This window comes from Nanorana parkeri, unplaced genomic scaffold (assembly GCF_000935625.1).
Source record: "Nanorana parkeri isolate BGI_ZX_2015 unplaced genomic scaffold, ASM93562v1 scaffold1749, whole genome shotgun sequence".
NCBI lineage: Eukaryota > Metazoa > Chordata > Amphibia > Anura > Dicroglossidae > Nanorana > Nanorana parkeri.
Window position 1 is genome coordinate 224,684 of NW_017308017.1, and position 20,200 is coordinate 244,883.

Here is a 20,200-nt window from a genome sequence, read left to right on the forward strand (position 1 = left end):
TGAGTACAGTTAAATAAATATAGCTCCTATTCTCATTTCACGATTCAATTCGTATTTGATCTCCTTTTCTGATGGGAGATCTTTTGTGCGATTATCTATTGCCTGCAGTCTAAGCCACACCAATTCATCTCAGATGTCCCAGGCAGCAACCATTCACCCAATATCCACACACCTCCCTCCTCCGCCAATAACAAGAATCGAAGGCCCCCCTCTTGATTAACGTGCACGGTCCTGGAAAACAAGACACATTCTGGGATTGGGTCCACAACAGTCCCAGTTACCTGGCATGCTATCCTAAAGATGCCCTCCCAGAATGGCCGGATCTTATTACATGTCCACCAAACATGGAGCATGGTGGCTCCCATTGTTCCACAGCACCAACACTGCTCTGAAATCACAGGAAAAATATGTTGAAACGTGGCTGGACAGCGATACCACGGTGATAACAACTTAAAGTTCAGTTCCTGGGCTTGCGCAGAGAAAGTCGATTTATGTGCAAGTACGAAGCAATGCTTCCATTTTTCTTCCGAGAGCGTACAATTCAGCTCTTTCTCCCAATCCCTATTGAAATAAGGCCTATTAAAGAACGCATAGTTTATTCAAATCTGATTTGATCTGATACTCAGAGAGTAGTGTTGGGCTGCATGTTCGAGTCGAACGCAAGTTCAACTCGAACATCGCTAGTTCTTGTGTTCAGCGAACACACGAACTATAAGGGTGTTCGGTGGTCGAACAGACCGCTAAACACCCGACAAGGCAATGCACCTTGTGAAGCCCTAATTGGTTAAAGGCTTGCACCTGACCACAGGTCAGGCGGAAGACTTTGCCCAATCAGGGCTCAGTACTCTGTAAGAGCCATGAATGGGCAAAGTCATGATGACTTTGCCCAATCATGGCTCACTGCTAAGTCTCAGCAGCACACGATATAAGGCTGCTTACACTGCAGCCCTACTTAGTGTGTTGCTGGAGTTAAACTAAGAGCGTGTTCTATATCAGCGTACTGTACTATAGCAGTCTATTATAGCAGTCGATTATAACAGTTGATTATTGCAATAAGCATTATGTTGGAAAGGCCAACAAGGAGAGGCAGACGCTCCCCTGCGGCAATAAGAGGGCAAGCAGCCTCTGTGTCCGCAGGCCAAAATCGTGGTCATGGACGTGGTGCATGCTCTGCAGGCAGGGCACGCTTGTCCTTTTTATCTTGTGCTGGCCGTGTTATTCAGCCACAACATACAGAAGAGGTGGTGGATTGGATAACTAAGCCATCCTCATCCTCCTCTGTCACCCAGGCTAGTTCTCAGTCCACCGCAGCTGCCAAAGCGCCCTATTCTGCCTCCTTGTCCACAGCTACTCCTGCCCTAGCCCCACCATCATGAATGGAGGAGCCAGCTGAATTGTTTGAACACATCGTCAGTGACATGCTGCTGGAGGGTACGCAGCAATTCCAATGGTCTGATGTTGGCTCTGAGGTTGAGGAAGGGAGTAACATGAGCCTAGAGGGAGGGGGTGCCAATGATAGACAACAAACTGGCACTCATGTTCCCCCAGCTGCAGCATACTGCCAGGTTGGCTACAGTGACAAGGACAGAGGGGATGATGATGAGGTCAATGACTCCACTTGGGTGCCTTATCGAACAGAGGAGGAAAGTGAGGAGGAGACACAACCCCAATGAGGCAGGATGTCCTCCAGGAACAGCCGTATGAGCAGCCACCCCATTGCATTAGAAGGCAGAGCTGCACTGGTGCAGGGCACTGTTGTCTTGCAGCACACTTCCAAGAACTCAGCTGTGTGGGAGTTTTTCAGCACATGTACAGCAGACCGCAGCATTGCCATTTGCAACCTGTGTCTCAAGCGGATCAAGCGTGGCAAAAACAACATCGGCCGCTTGGGTACCATGTGCTTGAAGAGACATCTGACCACCTGCCACGCAGCCTGTTGGCAACAGCACCATAGAAAGGGCCACACTTCTCCTCTGTCATCAATACCCCCACTATACGTCATGACATGTCAACAACCTCCACTGAGATTGATGATAGTATAGCAATGGGTGTCACAGGACCTTCCGCCAAATCTGCCAGCAGCCCACCAGCTGTAAATTTTAGCAGGCAAATTTCGCTGCCCCAGCTGCTGCAGCGGAAAAAAAAATACTGTCCACCCACCCATCCACATGCTCAGTGTCTAAATGCCAGCTTGGCCAAATTGCTAGCTTTACAACTGCTGCCTTTCTATCTGGTGGATTCTGCCCCCTTTCTGTGAGTTTGCATAATGTGCTGTACCACAGTGGCAGGTTCCCAAACGTCAATCTGTTTCATGTAAGGCCATTCCAGCTCTGTACCAGCATGTGGAAGGCAATGTTTCGGCCTCGTTGGACAAGGCAGTCAGCAGCAAGGTTCACATTACCGCTGACACGTGGTCTAGCAAGCATGGTCAGGGACGTTATATTTCCTTCACGGCATACTGGGTAACTCTGCTTGCAACTGGGAGGGATCAAGGACGGTGCTTCATGCTCGAGCTTGTTCAGCCACCACGCCTCCAAAAACCTGATGATGTGAGATCTGTCTGCTCCACCTCCTCCACTATGGCCTCTTCTGCAGAATTGTCTGGTGAACCGGCATTTCACCGTAAGCAGTTCAAGGGGCTACGCAACGGGTCAGGCAAAAAGATGCCATGTAATACTTGAGCTGGTTTGTCTAGGGGACAGAAACCACACCGGGGCAAATATTCTGTCAGCTCTGCAGGGGCAGGCCCAGAGGTGGTTGAAACCACAGCAGCTTGAGCCGCGAATGGTTGTATGCGACAGTGGCAGCAACCTTCACTCCGCCCTGCAACTGGGAAAGATGGCGCATGTACCATGCTTGGCACACGTCCTCAATTATGTGGTACAGCAAATTTGGCACAACATACCAAAGTATCATTTCTGATCAAGTTTATCCTATCATGTTGATGGCGTATCCCAATGGAGATGGCTTCTTCCAACAAGACAATGTGCCATGCCACTGTGCCCGTATTGTGCAGGGGTGGTTTCAAGGACATGAGGGAGACTTTACCTTGCTTAAGTGGTCCCCACAATCACCAGATCTCAATCCAATTGAGCATTTGTGGGACAAAGTTGAAAGAGCCATCAGGCAGCTGGTTCCACAACCATCAAATCTCATAGAACTGGACAGTGCTATTCATCAGGCATGGTGTCAGATTCCTCGCATCACCTTTCAACATCTCGTGGAGTCAATGCCAAGAAGAATCGCCGCAGTATTGAAGGCAAAAGGTGGCCCAACGAAGTACTGATGGGGTGGTCATAATAATCTGGCCACTCAGTGTATATTGTATTTCTGTTCTGCCACTACATCCGCACTCTTAATTTTATTAAAGGAAAACTATGAGGCAACCTTTTTTGCCCATAGTTCTCCTCCGGGTCACGAGAGGACATGTACAATGCTGTCGATATCCACCCCGCTGGCTAATTGATAGCTGGCTCACCCTCCCTAGAGGCAGAGCCAGCTCTGCCCGCCCCTCCCCCGTTCGTCTCTCCAGTCAGCACTAAAGGATCAGAGAGGGGGTGGGCATCCCTGCAGGGAGCGTTGACTGGGATGCAGGTGAGCTGGGATGCAGGTGATATAGTGCTCACTTTTATTATAATGTATTGCTGGGACTTGTAGTCCCGCATAGCTGGTGGTATTCTGCATTGCTGTATGATGATTATACAGCAATGCAGAATAGCTTCAACTAGGGATGTCCCGATGCCACTTTTTCAGGACCAAGTACAAGTACATCCCCTCATGTACTTGCCGATACCAATTACAGATACTTTTTCTTAAAGGGACAGGTGACTTTAAATGAGCCATAGTACAACTACATGTTATGTACTATGGATCATGGTTTAACCTATTCATGGAATTGTAACTCTATTGCTGGAGTGTAGTGGAGGTGTGTGCTGTATATATGTACTACATATACATTACACACGTCCAGTACACTATAGCAATAGATTTACAGCCAGACCCGTCCCAGCGTCCCTTACTCACAGTTTTACTCCGATCCCCGTAGCCTCATGTGGTGCCTCTTGTAGTCGGACACGAGTACTCCTACTCGTGAAAATGCCCTGATATTAAACACAGATACCGGTGTCGAATTTGCCGACTTTAGCATCTGCGCACAGACCAGTATTATTGAGAAAACAGGAGTTTATTTACAAAGTATTTTGTTTAAATCGTTAATTGTGACCGTTAATAGTATTCAATTATTCACTGCCAAGGACGGTATATTATTAACGGTCACAATTAACAATTACAAATGAATACTTTGTAAATAAATGCCGGTTTCCTCGTTAATCCCGTCTGTACGTAAACGCAGATACTGGGTCGGTGTTCGATAGAACACCGGCACTAAAATTTTAAACAAGCGGCTGCCTAAAGTCCCGCGCTTGCTGGGGACCTCGGCTACCTTCCTGTTAACCATGCGGTGCCATGGCGGTTGTGGGGGGGGGGCCTTCATGGTTTCTTGCACCGGGGCCCTGAAGGTTCTAGTTACGCCTCTGCGAACCAATACCAGATCACTTCGGCACAGTCATCCAACAGTAGGGACCCTCACTAAAAAGGGGCATGTCCACATACCAGGGAAGATAGCCAGCAGCCAAAGTCCTTCCGCATGGTCTCCAGCAGACCCCTTATACATGTGGCCTGTGGTAACATCAGGGGAAATGGTCAGACCCCAGAGACAGCGACCACCTCAAAGAAGCCCGCATGCGAGCAGAGCACTGCAAACAGGGTGTGCAGAGATGGCGGGGAAAAAAAACACCCCCGATCTCAGTCATGGCCCCCACAGCAGGCCGGCACCCCCAGCCCATAGGGTCCACAAGGATCCACACCCATCCAGAATGTCACCCTGATGACACTTGCTTGTAGATTCAGCGAAAAAAAGGAGGAAAAACAAAAGGAATTGCCAGAGAAAATTTCTTTTCTTGACGCTAGGCAAAAAACTGGAGACTTGTCAGCAGGTCGGGGGTTTGGCCACCAGCAGAGCCCACCCCTAGGCTATCTTGGTCTTTTGTTTTGTGCCTAGCATCTTTCTCCTGCATGTGGTGATGATCTTCGATCTGATTCCCTGTGTCCTTCAATGAACGTTAGAGAAATTGAGCTTTTTGGCCTTCAAGGAAAACGCTATGTCCGGCGCAAACCCAAGACCTCTCATCACCCCGAGAACATCATCCCCACAGTGAAGCATGGTGGTGACACCATCATGCTGTGGGGATGTTTTTTTATTGGCAGGGACTGGCAAACTGGTCACAATTGAAAGAATGATGGTGCTAAACACAGGTAAATTTTGAGGGAAACCTGTTTCAGTCTGTCAAAGATTTGAGACTGGGATGGAAGTTCACCTACCAGCAGGACAATGTATGCCTAAGCATACTGCTAAAGCAACACTCAAGTGGTTTAAGGGGAAACATTTAAATGTCTTGGAATGGCCTAGTCAAAGCCAAGACCTCAATCCAATAAAGAATCTGTGGGATGACTTAAACATTGTTGTACACCAGCGAAACCCATCAGTAAGGTTACATAGTATTTGAGGTTGAATAAAGACATTAGTCCATCAAGTCTAACCTATTAGGATCTCATTCTAGGAGTACCTGTACCCCTGTATATTACGGTCCCTTAAGAATGTGGTGGCATAAGGGGAAACTTGAAGAGCCACAGGGGAGAATCAGTGGTGCCAATGAAGCCAGCGCTAGAGGAAGCGAGGCGGCACCCCTGATTGCACTGATCACCCTATTCTTAACTTTGCCATTTTGGATGATTTAAAATTTGGGTTAACTTTGGATTGTTATACATTAAAAATAATAAGACCTAGTGCGTTTTTTTGAGCCAAAATTTTTTTTCGGGGAAACACGGTAGTTATAACCTGGCTTAATTCTTTAGTGCCTTGGGGTGAAGGTTATCCGGACCCACTGCTTTGTTTGCATTGAGCATTTTAAGTCTTTGTTGTATCCCGGTTTCTGTCAACCACTGGGGTATATTTTGAGTTAAACTGGGAGTTTTATCATGTGTGTCAAACCCTTTTCCCTCCTGAGTGTATACTGAGGAGAAAAAAGCGTTCAGCGCCTCGGCCCTCTCCTTGTCGTTTGTGACAAGCTTCCCGATTTCATCCTTTATTGGGCCTATCTGCTCCTTTCTCACCTTTTTACTGTTAATATATTGGTGGAATTTTTTGGGGTTCTTTTTACTATCTAGGCACGTTAAGGTAACAGCTAAAACGTGCGCAGGTCAGTCCTACAGGAAGTGAAATGCTTCTCTCTCGAACGGATTGGCCTATTTAAACGAAACTATCCTTTGTTCCTGGATGATCTTCAGCTAGTCCCCTGTGTGCCAGTGATTTTGCTGATTTGCTGTTTCCTGCACTTGACCCGGATTTCTCCTGACCACCATTGATTGCTGCCTGCCTCTCAACCTCGGCCTGTTTACTAGACTTCTCTCTACCTTCTGTTTTGTACTTCGCTGCCCGGCTGGCTTTGACTCCTCGGCTTCCACCTGACAACGATCCTGCTCCGGTAACCTGCTGCCCGCTCGGTTTTACCTCGGCTCTGCTTGACCTACACCAGTTCCTGGACTTTCAGCAGTTCACAGTGTCCGCATCATCCTTGGCACTCATGCTATTCGTTGACTCTCCTCATCTGTTACCATCTCCAGGGGCGGAAGCCTCCTCAACTATCGGTCTCCAGCCAGGTACGTGACACCATCCAACTTGAAGGAGCTGGAGCAGTTTTGCCTTGAAGAAAGGGTAAAAACCCTAGCGTGGCTAGATGTGCCAAGCTTATAGAGACGTACCCCAAGACTTGCAGCTGTAATTGCTGCAAAAGGTGGCCCTGCAAAAGGTGACTTTGGGGGGTGAATAAGTATGCACGCTGACGTTTTTGTTTTTTTTTGCATTATTTCTTGTCTACATCACAACAAAAATATTTAGCATCTTCAAAGTGGAAGGCATGTTGTGCAGATCAAATGATGCAAACACCCACAAAATCTATTTTAATTCCAGGTGGTAATGCAACAAAATAGTAAAAATGCCAGTTTAAGAATTAATTGCAAGCCAATGTAAGAATTCATTATTTTTGTTAAAAAGTTAAAGTTCTGCTTTAAAACAACATTGTTAGATAGAAAAAAGTGCTCAAAGATAAGATCTGGCCGCACTCACCGACTCCTATTGCTCACCATATTTCAGATGAACAATTAGCGCTTTGATGATGTATATAGAACCAAATCCTCTCCTTTGTTTTTAATCCGACAATAAATTGGGGTAGATTCCAAAATCGTGTAACACTATTCCTCCATCTTCCACCTTCTCTAGTTCTCAGAGAGAAAAAAAAGCTTCCCATAGTGTAGTACGTCAGAATAAATTTATTTAAAACGATTAAAATGCACTTACAATTAAAATAAGGCAATTGCACATGGATTGTGCACACTGGAGCTCCTGTCTCTATGATTGTAATGCTCGCATAGATCCGCCCACCCGATGCATTTCGTCACTATTGACTTCCTCTGAGGCGACGGTCTGCATACGTATAAGTGCATTATAATAGTTTTAAATAAGTTTATTCCGACGTACTACACTATGGGAAGCCTTTTTTTCTTTCTCTGAGCACAAGAGCAGGTGGAAGATGGAGGAATAGTGTTATACCATTTTTGAAAGATAAGCCAGAGTTGGGAGGAATCTACCCCAATTTATTGTCGGATGAAAAACAAAGGAGAGGATTTGGTTCTATATATATAATCAAAGCGCTAACTGTTCATCTGAAATATGGTGAGCAATAGGAGTCGGTGAGTGCGGCCAGATCTTATCTTTGAGCACGGTGGAGACTGGAGAGCACTGATTCACTAAATGTTTATGCATTCACGGACGTGGTGTGGATTATAAAAGTTGGAAGATATATCCTCACATATTTCAAGGACTTTATTGTATCAAGAAGTAATGGACTTCACATATGGTTATGTAGATTAAGAGGGAGTTGTACATCCCTTGTGAGATTTAACACAGGATTTTCTATATGTACACATTTTATGAGATGTACTAGCACATTTTATTTTTTTTTTAGGTTTATTATGGTTTATAGTGTCTAGACCATTAGACCTAGAGCTTTTTCTTACTATCATCAGCACAGGCATTGTGCAACACAGGTGTTGTGTATGACACAAAATTGTTTATCACTTTGTGACAATTTCACATTTCATACAATTTTTCTCACATTTTAGGAATATTTTTTGAGTTTGAAGCGCAGTGCTATTTTCTTTTTCCCTTTTGAAACAACATTTCCCTTTTGAAACAACATTGTCCAGTGCGGTGTGTCACTTTTAAAAAAAACCCTGTAGAAGTGTATTTTGTTAGTATTAATCCTCCTGACTTTCCTGCCCCAATGTTAGTGCATGCATTGTTTAAATTCTATGTCCACTTTTCATTCTCCATGGTTTACTACCTGTAGCCATTCAACCATTGTTGGTGCCTTGTCCTTTTTTGCATAAAATGTGTTTTGCTACAAAAATAGGATTTTTGAACTTACTGTAAAATCTTTTTATTAAAGTCTATTGAGGGACACAACATTTCTAAATATTCTTAAACAGTCAGGTTATACTCCTGCCTACAAGAAGTTGGGACACTCGCAAACAAAAACCATTAAGTCAGCACCCGTATAACTCCATCATGCTTCAGTTTTGTGAGCAAGCAGTATGGGAAAAAAGTTTTACGGTAAATTCTACAACAAAGTTTTTTCATCATCCATTAGGAGACACAGGAATTGGAGACATTCTTAAACAGCCTATTTTTGAACAGATATTCAAAAAGCAGTCTAACTGAAAAAGATAGGCAATAGCCACATAGAGATTCAACAAATATGGAGATTACATTACAAGAGTATTTAAAGGAATAAAGGCCTGAGCAAAGGCTAGATAAAGAAAGGCAAACCAATATGGAAATTGCAATAACCAACAGGAGGTACTGAGGATAAACCTGTGATCCAGACCAGGACACAATCACCACTAAAGATGTGGATGGGGAGGGGGGCAGAGTGACCCCTTAGGAGACTCCTGGATATGGGCGAACTCATGCTACACTGTCGAACCAAAAGAGACCGGAGTTCATACTATTAGCATTACCTCCTTCTTAAAGTCTTCTAGCACTCTAATCCTGGAATGTTATGCCTATATGGTGACAAGCACAGTTGATGAGCTATGTTGGGGAATGTTCCCACCCCGCCTGTACTTTAGCAGGTTTTCCCCCAAGGGAAATTAAAATAAGGCAACGCAGGGATTTTCTTTTCTTTTCTATTTTTGATTTATTTTAATGGTTATTTTGTGTGCTGTTTTTAGGTGCATAGCTACGCCTGGTTCCCGTCCCGTTGGGAACAAGTGGCATGCATTGTCATGTTTTAAAACTGTGAAACATAATAAAAATATTTTGCAAAAAAAAAAAAGATGTGGTTGTAGTGACAGAGAGCACAGGGCAGCACTGGTGCCTGAACTGAAGCTGACCAGATGCCGGATACAGAAGAAAGAAGCCAAGTCGGGGTCACAAGCCAGGGTCAAGCCAATCGGACAATGGAAGTACCAATTCAGGAGCCAGAAGCGTGGTCAAGAGACAAGCCAGGGTCAGGAGCCAAAAGGTCAGAGCAGGTACAGGCCGGAGGCAAGACAAGTCCGAAGCAAGGCCGAGGTCACAAGGGTATAAAAGCAGGCAGGAGGATATTCAAGGCAAGCCGGATTAGAAACTGGATACAAATCACAAGGAACTCAGGACAACAGGAACGGCCTAAGATCAGGAGGAAGTCTAGCGTGCTTGTTTATATATGGTCCCCTTGATGCCATTTCCTGTGTGAAACCTTGCAGGAAGGCACATGTTTACCTTTGACCTTTAGTATAGGTTTCCAGGCAGATATGTGTGTCAAGCCTTGTTTGTACTGAGCATGTGCAAGAGCTTTAGAACAAACAGGACTTTTCTTACATTCTCCCCCCCCACCGCCAAATTCCCGTAACAGTTTAGTGGCGTGCACATTACTCTCTGGCTCCCAGGAGTTCTCCTCAGGGCCATAGCACTTACATTTAATCAGGAATTTAATTATCCCTCTTCTCTTCCTACAGTCCATAATTGCCTTGATCTCGTACTCTTCCACACCATAAACTAGAGTGGGAGCAGGTGGACCCGCGACCCGATCAGGAAAGGGATGAAGAACTGAAGGTTTGAGTAGGGAAACATGGAATACAAGGTAAATTTTGTAAGATTTTGGCAGAAAAAGTTCGAAGGCTACTGAATTAATTTGTCTCTTTGCAGGGAATGGGCCAATAAATATGGGTCTCAATTTCTTGGAAGGGCAGGACAGTTTCAGATTGGTCATAGAAAGCCAAACTTTGTCTGCAGGGTGCAGGTCCCCACTTCCCCTTTAGACATTTTTATTGTTCTGCTGAGCCTTGGTCAGTGCTTCTTGCAAAGATTTACAGTTGGAAAGGAGCTTTGAAATCCTCTACCTGACCACAGGTATCCAGAGTCAAATTAGCTAAGAATGACTGGAAGGGCAAATGGCGGGGAAGGATTTAATAGGTCTTACAGGACAGTTGCGGAGGAAATGACCAGATTCACCACAGTACAGGCATAGGTGATTGTGGCGGCGGTGTTGACGTTCATCAAAAGTAAAGGGGATCGGACCAACCCGAGTTGCATGGATTCTATAGGAGCAGCTGCTGATGAGGTAGGTGCCAGAGTAGGCAGTGCACGGGGTAATCCACACAGGACGGTTACCAGCAGATCGCTCGGTCCGTCTCTCTCTCTCTAAACCTCCTATCTAGTTGGATAGCTACTCAGATAAGTTCATCCAAAGAGTCGGAAACCCCTGCTCGAGCAACTTCATCCTTTTAACGTTTCGGATAGGCCTGAGCGGAATTGATGTAGCAGGGCAGTGTCATTTTATTCGGAAATCTGCCCCTCATTTGCGGAATTCTGCAACATAATCTTCTACAGGGCATAGCCCTTGTTGTAGTGAATGGAAAGCAACTTCAGCGGATGAAGTGCTTTGCGGATCATCATACATTTCTGCCATGGCTTCAAAAAAAGATGTAATAGAGTTAAGGATGGAACTTTCTTGCTCAAGGAGACAATGGGCCCAGTCTTTGGTTCCCCTGCTAGCAGAGAAATAGTGAAGCCGACCTTAGTGGCTTAAGAGGAAAAAGTCCTTTGTTGCACTGCAAAATATAATTGACATGCGTTTCTAAACGCACAAAGCTTCAGGTGGGCTCCTGAAAAACATTCCAGGGCTGGCACTCGCGGCTTGGACAGTGGCAGGACTACCGTAGAAGCCACAGGGGGTTGCTCAGGACGTCCTGACACAGAAGAGAAGGCTGACTGTGTTGATGGGGTCAGAGCCACAATGCGTCCTTCCAATTGAAAATAACCTTCTTGCAGGTTTTTAACTGCGTGGGTAAGGAAAGAAAGTAGTTGACACAGGGCTTCAGCAGGAAGCGCACTCTTCTCGATCTCAGACATGGCTGATTGATCTGTCATGTACCTGGAGTGAGAGCGGATGGAGAAAGTGGCACCCCTTGCGTTACTTGTCCAGTATCCCTGGATGAGGTGACAGGAAGCACAGGATAAAGGGCAGCACTGGTGCCTGAACTGAAGCTGACCAGATGCCGGATACAGAAGACAGAAGCCAAGTCAGGGTCAAGCCAAATCGGACAATGGAAGTACCAATTCAGGAGCCAGAAGCGTGGTCAAGAGACAAGCCAGGGTCAGAGCGGGTACAGGCAGGAGGCAAGGCAAGTCTGAAGGAAGACCGAAGTCGCAAGGGTATTAGACAGGCAGGAGGATAATCAAGGCAAGGTCAGGTCAGAAACTGGATACAAATCACAAGGAACTCAGGACAACAAGAACAGCTGAAGATCAATCAGCAAGGAGGAAGTCTAGCGTGCTTGTTTATATATGGTCCCCTTGATGTAATTTCCTGTGTGAAACCTTGCTGGAAGGCACACGTTTATCTTTCACCTTTATTATAGGTTTCCAGGCATGTGCAGAGGACTTTTAGGACTTGTGCAGAGGACAAATAGGACTACAGCGTCAGAGTCGGGATGGAGAGCTGATCGCTGACTGCTTGTAAATAACTGACATAGTATGTTTACTGTGTCCCAAATTATGAATGATTGTGAACATGGTAAACATACTATCTCCACAGGTTATGAATCAACAGGACCACTTAATATAGAGGATTCCTGTTCATTCATGACAGGGGCTGCAATAAAAGAGATTGAGGACTCTGTTTTCCATTCTATTTTTCCATTTTAAAAGGGAAATATCAGGGGTCTGTTTAAACCCCTGATATTTCCCAGAGCCTCCCGCTGACAGTAAAGTTAAAAAATTAAAATATTTAATTTAAAAAAAACTAAATAGTAACAATAATTACATATTTTGTAAAAATAAATATATATATTATAAATATATAATAACAGACTTGACATTTTTTTTTCGGTTTCCGTTTTGGTCAGAAAATTCCATTCCGGTGCACCTCAAGTAAGCAGGGATGAGGATAATCTTAACTCCTTAGTGACACAGCTTCAGAAAATGTTTTAGTTCCTGGGGACTGAAACAATTTGCCATTTTTTTCTATGTGTTTTGTTTAACCATAATTTTCATCTTCCTCATTTATTGCACCTACACAAATTATAAACCGTTTTTTTAAAGGACAAAATGGGCTTTAACTTGATGTGACATATGCATATATCAATTCATATTATTTTAAAAATAAAATGCAAAAAATAAAATGGAAGAAACCCCCAAATTTTTCACAGTTTTGGCAATAATAATGTGTACATAATTAGTGTAGCTAACAGAAAGTATTTCATAATAACTTAATTTATTTGTCCTGATTTTTAGGGTATATCATATGTCTGGGGTTTCAGTATATTTATTTTGGGAGTTATACCGTGAAATACAATTTTTGTGTGGAATAATTTTTGGATTGGGGTATGTTTGTCTCCTAACTAACAGCCACTGGCACTATATTTTCTTTTTTATATTAAACATTTTTTTTAATTTTCTTTACTTTTTTCTAAATTTGTAAGAATTTTAAAAAGTTTAAAAAAACTGTTTAAAACTTTTAAGCTAGGGGCACTAAAGGGTTAATTAATTTTAATTTACAGGGGCTTTTGATACTTAGTATTCTGAGGAGACAGTGTACTTTGTATCTCTTTTGTAGCACACTGATCCGGTTTGCTCAGCTCAGCATGATGAGCTGCAAGCCGGATCAGTGGCTGTAACAGCACTGTGACCACTGTGATTAGCTACCGCAGTTCTGGAACCTTCTAAATTGCCTCAGGGACCGAGGGACCCAGCAACAGCATGAACCCCAAGAGCGCTGGCCACTCCACAGACCAGCGCTTATTTTCCTGCATAACGGAATTATTCCATCACTGGTCTTTAAAAATAACAAACACACCTTTATAAATGTTTAGTAATCACAATCTACAAACACATACTTCTAGATAATTGCAGGCTTTGTATTCTTTGCATACCTTATTTCTCTTTTCTTTCCCAGTCTGACAGTGGCCATGTTTACTAAGGGCAGATTACTGGCTCTCCTATTGCTTCCTGAATTTCTGGCACATGTGACTAGGCTTTGTATTCTTTGCATGCCTTATTTATTGCTCTTTTATTTTTCAGTCTTCTGGCAGTAGTCATGTTAATTAAGGGCAGATTACTAGCTCTCCCTTAAATTCCTGAAACTCTGGCACGTGTGACTAGGGCATGTGGGATATTTCCTGCGGAGTCATGCTTATCCATGTTACATGCTGAAATGGACTATTTGCACTTTGCAAAGTTTTAACATTCATGCTGACATTCTTTGAAGCTCACTATTTTTAAAGTGTCTTCCTTTGTCTTTGATTGCCTGTTTGTATGCTGCTGTTAAGGTATAGGGCAGTCTAGGGGCATTGTAACATTTTTATCTTGGGGTTTATATTTAAGTTTATTCTATCATGTAATTCAATAAAGTGTATCTTGACATAGGTTCCGAATACCATTTCCAGTTAATTCTTTTTAATGGAGGAAGTAGTTAAAAAGAAGTTCAGGCTCTCTGCTTCTATTCCCCCTCCACCCTCCACCACGACGAACGAAGAAGGCAGACCTTTGAAACATGTGGGTTGGGGAATCGGACTATGGGAGCTAGAGAATGTTGTCATATTTGACAGTTAACCTAGTGAACCTCATGGTTTACTGCCAGCCTCAAACAGAATTTAGCAAATTGGCAGATTGTCCTCATGCCGAATACACACTCTGTCTTTGTGAGTAATATTTTATTATACTAGAAAATGTTTTTCTTGCACAAGAAGCACTCTCTTTTATATTTTTGAAGGGGTGGTGGAAAGCCTGCAGAGCCTGTGACTGCAACAGAGACCAAGCCATGGAATACCCGCAATCCATTGGTGAGAAAGAGAGCGGACTGAGAACGAGGCTGCATATGCTTTTAACCCTTACAGCAATTGTGGAGTGGCATAAGACACACATAAAGGAGTTTCACTAGGCAAAAGTGCTGGTCAAACTATGCTATCTATTGAGCAAAGGTGCCAGAGAAACACTGTTTGCCACTTACAGTGGCACTAAACTCAAGACTTAAACTAGGAATGCTATATACTGCCAATAAAGCCAATACTGGGCACTTTCACAAATGCTCGTTAAAATGCCCTGATACTAAAGTGCAGATACTGGCACTTTACATTTTTAAATGGCAATGCTCTGTTGATGACCAGGCAATCCCAGTGTGCATTGCGTTGGAGAGCAAATTGTAGTAACTTGCACTTTTAAAGCAGGAAGTGAATGTTCTGCAAGTGTAAGTATTTCAAAAACACAGCATTTTACACCTGACATGTCTATGTTATTATTAATCATCATACATACAGGGATGTATTGGTAGCATTTTATTTTTGAGTGTAAAGGTCCGCTTTAACTAACTGAAAGATCGTGACAGAGTAATTCAATCGTCGGTTGGGAAGAGGTTAACACAAAGTGGCATAGAATAGAAAATAGAAAGTTGAAAAAAATCTAAGGCTATGTCCTAAAAAAAACAAAAAACATTGCAGCTCGGCCACAGAAGAGGCTCAATCTTTCAGTAATCAGGTTGAAGCACCAGGACTTACCCTTAATCACTTCTACCAAAGCATTTACCAAAGAAAAAAAGATCTACAGTATATTGACTATTTTGCTTGAAGGAAAAATAAAATGAAAAAAGTAGGGAAAAAATGGTTAAAGGAGAACTATGAGGTGAGTGATTTAGTTAGAGCTGACGTGTGACAATAAAACACAAAAGTCACATGTCGGCTCTATTGATCGGGATGTGAGCGAACATATACCGTCGCTCGATCACTTTACGATAATCTCCCTGTAGAGAACGGTGATTGTCAGTCACTGCTCCCTGCAGGGATTCCTCCCCCCCTTCTCAGATCCTCCAGCGCTGACTGGAGGAACGGACAGGGTAGGGGCGAGCAAAGCTGTCTCTGCCTCTAGATAGGCAGAGCCCGCTGTCATTCAGCTAGCTGAGTGGATCTCGACAGTATTGTCAGGATCCGTCCCGGCTGCAGCGTTGTCAGTATGTAGCGAGCTGTAGCTCTGTCTTCGCTATATACTGAGCTTTAGGTCACTGGAGGGCGTTAGTATATGTCTGCCTGTGACCCTTAGGAGAACTATGGGATAAAAAGAGTAATCCATAGTTCTTTTAACAAAAGTAGAGAATAGACTTTTTCTACACAGAGCCGAGGAAAAGGTATCCAACTTCCTAGGACACAAAAAACTGAAGAATGATGACTGGAGGCAGGGTTAAACAGGGGCTGGTTTAAGTCCCTTGCAGTTTAACGCGACCAGTTCTTAGATTTTTTGAACAAACTGCACTAGTTTAATATCATTTGAGGTGCTCCAGATATATCAGCAGTAATGACCATATTTGAGGCCCTTAAAGCAAACAGGTGCTTTATTCATACAAAGCAACAGGTTAGATGTAATGCAACCACCACAAGCAGCACATACTCACCCTTCAGTAAGCCACCAGGAGAAAAGAAAACACCCATTATTACTGTGTAGAAGTCACTTGTGTGACTCACTCCCCCTTCCTCTCCTGTGACACTGCCTGTATGTGGTGATTGGAACAGGGAGAGATTCAATAGTCCTCTGTAAGCTCTGACTAGAGTCTCTCAGATCTTACACAGGGCTTCCTTTCCTCACTCCCAGTAGCTGAACGAAGCAGTGGTAAAGCTTAGGAAAGTAAACGGAAGCAGAAGTGGAAATTCACCCTTGAACCAAATAAAGGCTCAGAATAGAGATATACAACCCATCAAAACAAACAGAATATACATTTTAAATAGAACAGTAGCTTCACATAGTCCTCACCTCACAATATGTAAACTGTATTAATTTTCTGCATCTTCGGTAGATGGTTCAAAATCTTGTATATCAATTAATCTCTGTACAGGAATTAGTTTTACACATGTATGTCAAAATAACTACCATCATTTAATATTATTCAACTTGATTATCCTTACCAGTGTGTAAATACTATAAAGTATTCAGTTTGTTTTTTTACCTTATTTGAAGAAGATACCTCACCTGTTTTAAAAGCTTGCAGTTTTTTCTCTCCAATAAATGCTTACCCTAAGCTTGTAAATCAAGTATGCAAAATGACTGTCATTAGACAAGGAGGCATAATTCCCTACCAGCTTCATGAACAACATCTCAGACTTCACATAGCCACAATATGGTGGGAAGCTTTTCAATATCCAAGAAATGTATTTTACCTGTCCATGCAGTGGGTCATCACTACCCTCTTGTTCCGAGGAGAAACTTTCATCTTCATCTTCTGAATAATTTTCAATATCTGGGGAACGATCTGTGAACATGATACACTTGGCTTAAAAACCTCCACAAAAAAATTCAGTTATTAGTTTTTTCCATTTTTAAACTGAAACTACCAAAAAGGGACAGTCATTTTTTGTCAGATTACATCTTCTGCAGTGTATTAAACAATCTCCTAACTATTTCTAATGCACCACCACTTGCTGAGGTAGGAGAAAAACCCTAGGCAAAGAGCTAAAAACCCTGATATCTGGAAGCTGTGTCAAAGGCAGGTAGAGGAGAAAGGACTTGGGTAAAAGACTATTGCCTGTAGTCTCCCTACAGTTCAACTTTTTCTCAGTACGGACTTGCCTTTTTGTACATGCAGGTGGCACATTTGGTAGAGGCAGGGCTTGGATTAGTCATGTCAGAAACACCAGTAAGAGAACAGTGAGCAGCACAGTAGTGACATTACCAAACCTTTTTCTAAATATCCTGCAGCAAGATATATAACCACAAGGAAATGGAAGCAACCCTTGAGACGTAATAAAGATGTCCAATTATGCAATACCTTACTACTCACACTCCAAGCTCCTTATGCAGTATTCTATCCAGTATTCAGCAATAAATCTTCAGTCATTCGTAAGAATATTGTTGTGAATTATTAAAAGTTTCCATGGGGGGAAACATGAGTCTAATCGTTAAACTTTCCTCACTATCCAGCAAAGCAGATTGATGCTGCAAAATTACCACAACAGGTGGAAATAGGGCTTTACTATATCAGTCTGTTCCCATAGGGCAAGTTCTCATCTGTAGTGGATACCTGTATGTTTCTGGCTGTGTTTCTTCTTAATTTCCATGACAAAGCATGCTATTTTTTTCTTCAGAATATATGTATTATATGAAGATTCTATTTCTATGGGCCTGAGAGTTGCATGCTCATAGTTGGGAGCTTAAAGAGGAACTTTACCCATATCTTTAAAATAACAACAAACACACCTTTAGAAATGTTTAATAATGTCAAGCTATAAACAGATATTTCTAGATAATTGCAGGCTTTGTATCCTTTGCATACCTTATTTCTCTTTTCTTTTCTTCTGGTTGTGGTCATGTAAAAAAAAGGGCAAATTACTAGCTGTCCCTTAACTTCCTAAAACTATGGGACATGTGACAATGCACATTATCTGAGGGGAGCAAAATTCCTTTCCCTGAGATCTCATGAGATTACAGATGAGCTTTCCCAGCAATGCACTGCTGATGTAACCTTTCCAGGATGCAACGCTTGGGCACATTCCACCTTTTGTGCCAGAAGTGGACCAGGAAGTAGAATAACTCAATTTGTAAGTAAAAGAAAAACAACAAGTTTGTTAAACTAATGAATGTAAGATGATTTAAAATCAGCATGCATAGCTGCATGCCGATGTGTTTTTAAGTGAAAGGGGGTAAAGGGCCACTTTAATATAGTGCTGATACCTATGCAGTCCATGGCTGCTTCTATTTCCATGTTTCAATTCATGGGGGGCAGCGAGCTCTAGTTAGCCAAGATTTCATCTTCGGTTATCAATTGAAACTATACATGTAAAATACAAATACAGCACATTGTGCCTCATTTTATTGCTCAATCCCAATATACAGGTGAAACTCGAATAATTAGAATATCATGCAAAGTTCATTTATTTCACTAATGCAACTTAAAAGGTGAAACTAATATATGAGAGAGACTCATTACATGCGTGGCAAGATAGTTCAAGCCGTGATTTGTCATCATTGTGATGATTATGGCTTACAGCTCATGAAAACTCCAAGAACCCCAAATCCACAACCTCAAAAAAGTAGATTATTACATGCAATCAATAAAACAAGGATTGTACATAGAACAATATCGGACATCTGAAAAGTACAAGCATGCATATGTACTCAGTACTTGGTTTGGGCCCCTTTTGCAGCACTTACTGCAATTACTTTTGCACGATATTCTAATTATTCGAGTTTCACCTGTAACTGATTTTCATCTGTCTGTGAGATATTTCCTATGGAGTCATGCTTATCCATGTTACATGCTGAAATGGACTATTTGCACTTTGCAAAGTTTTAACATTCATGCTGACATTCTTTGAAGCTCACTATTTTTATTGATTGCCTTAACTGTTTGTATGCTGCTGTTAAGGTGTAAGGCAGTCTAGGGGCATTGTCACAATTTTTTATCACACAGTGGGATTTTTTTTTTCATTTTGGGGTTTATATTTAAGTTTATTGCACCATGTAATTTAATAAAGTGTATCTTGATAGGTGTTCCTAATACCATTTCCAGTTAATTCTTTTTAATGGAGGAAGTAGTTAAAAAAAAGTTCAGGCTCTGATTATACTAAAAAATATGTTTTAATTGCATATTTTTGAAGGGGTGGTGGAAAGCCTGCAGAGCCTGTGACTGCTCTTGCTGGGGATCTCACGGCAGCCGTATGGGAACCTCACGGTGGCTGTTTACAGCGCCGGTCCAGCAACACATTTCCTCCTCATTGCCGTCACACGCACAGCAAGACCCTGCACGCAGTCCTAGCGAGACACGCACCCGCCCGCACAGCCCTGGTGAGACCCACAAGCAGCCCTGGTGAGACCCACAAGCAGCCCTGGTGAGACCCACACACAGCCCGCACAGCCCTGGTGAGACCAGCATATTATTCTGCACTGCTGTATAATGTATTGCTGGAATTTATAGTCTTCTATAGATGGTGGTATTCTGCATTGCTATACAATCGATTGCTGGGACCCACCCCTGTAGTTTATCTACAGCTTTGAGACAGTGGCAGAACTACAAGGGTCTCAGCTGCGTCTGGACCCTGGCGCTCCACCACTGTCTTAAAATTATTAGTCTGTATTGTTTTAGAAAAACTGTCACATAACACACACAAAAAGGTATCAGTAATTGGTATCAGCGAGTACTTAAGGAAAAGTATCAGTATTTGTACTCGGTCTTAACAAAATGGGATCAGTGCATCCCGAATTTAAACCTTAAACATGTATTCAAGTAACTATTAACAAAAAGGGAACTTATTTGTGCATCACTCAGCTGTAGATCCTCAAATAATTTCTGAATTTGTGCTGACACTGTCCTTCCTTAGTGTGGCTACTTTGTTTCCCATGGTCCCTATGTGTGTTGTAAAGTAGCTACCGCGCCAAGCTGGCTCCTGTCATACACTACAATCTCAATACAAATAAGTAAACTAAACATAAGATTGTAGTCCTTCACGTGAGCAAGCTTGGATAGGTGTCTACATTACAACACACACAGGGGCCATGGGGAAACATTTAGCCACCAATTTCCAAGCAAACTATAGAATTCAGCAGTGTTCAGTCCAACAGGTG

General features: G+C 42.8%; 1 protein-coding gene across 1 annotated transcript in view; it reads right to left on the minus strand.

The window, feature by feature from the left end:
- LOC108799531 (phosphofurin acidic cluster sorting protein 1-like) overlaps positions 1–20,200 on the minus strand; it is a 235,587-nt gene that overhangs the window by 190,012 nt on the left and 25,375 nt on the right. The window contains exon 4 of the mRNA XM_018571396.1: positions 16,801–16,892. Coding sequence (XP_018426898.1) covers positions 16,801–16,892 — 92 coding nt within the window. The remainder of the gene's footprint in view (positions 1–16,800; positions 16,893–20,200) is intronic.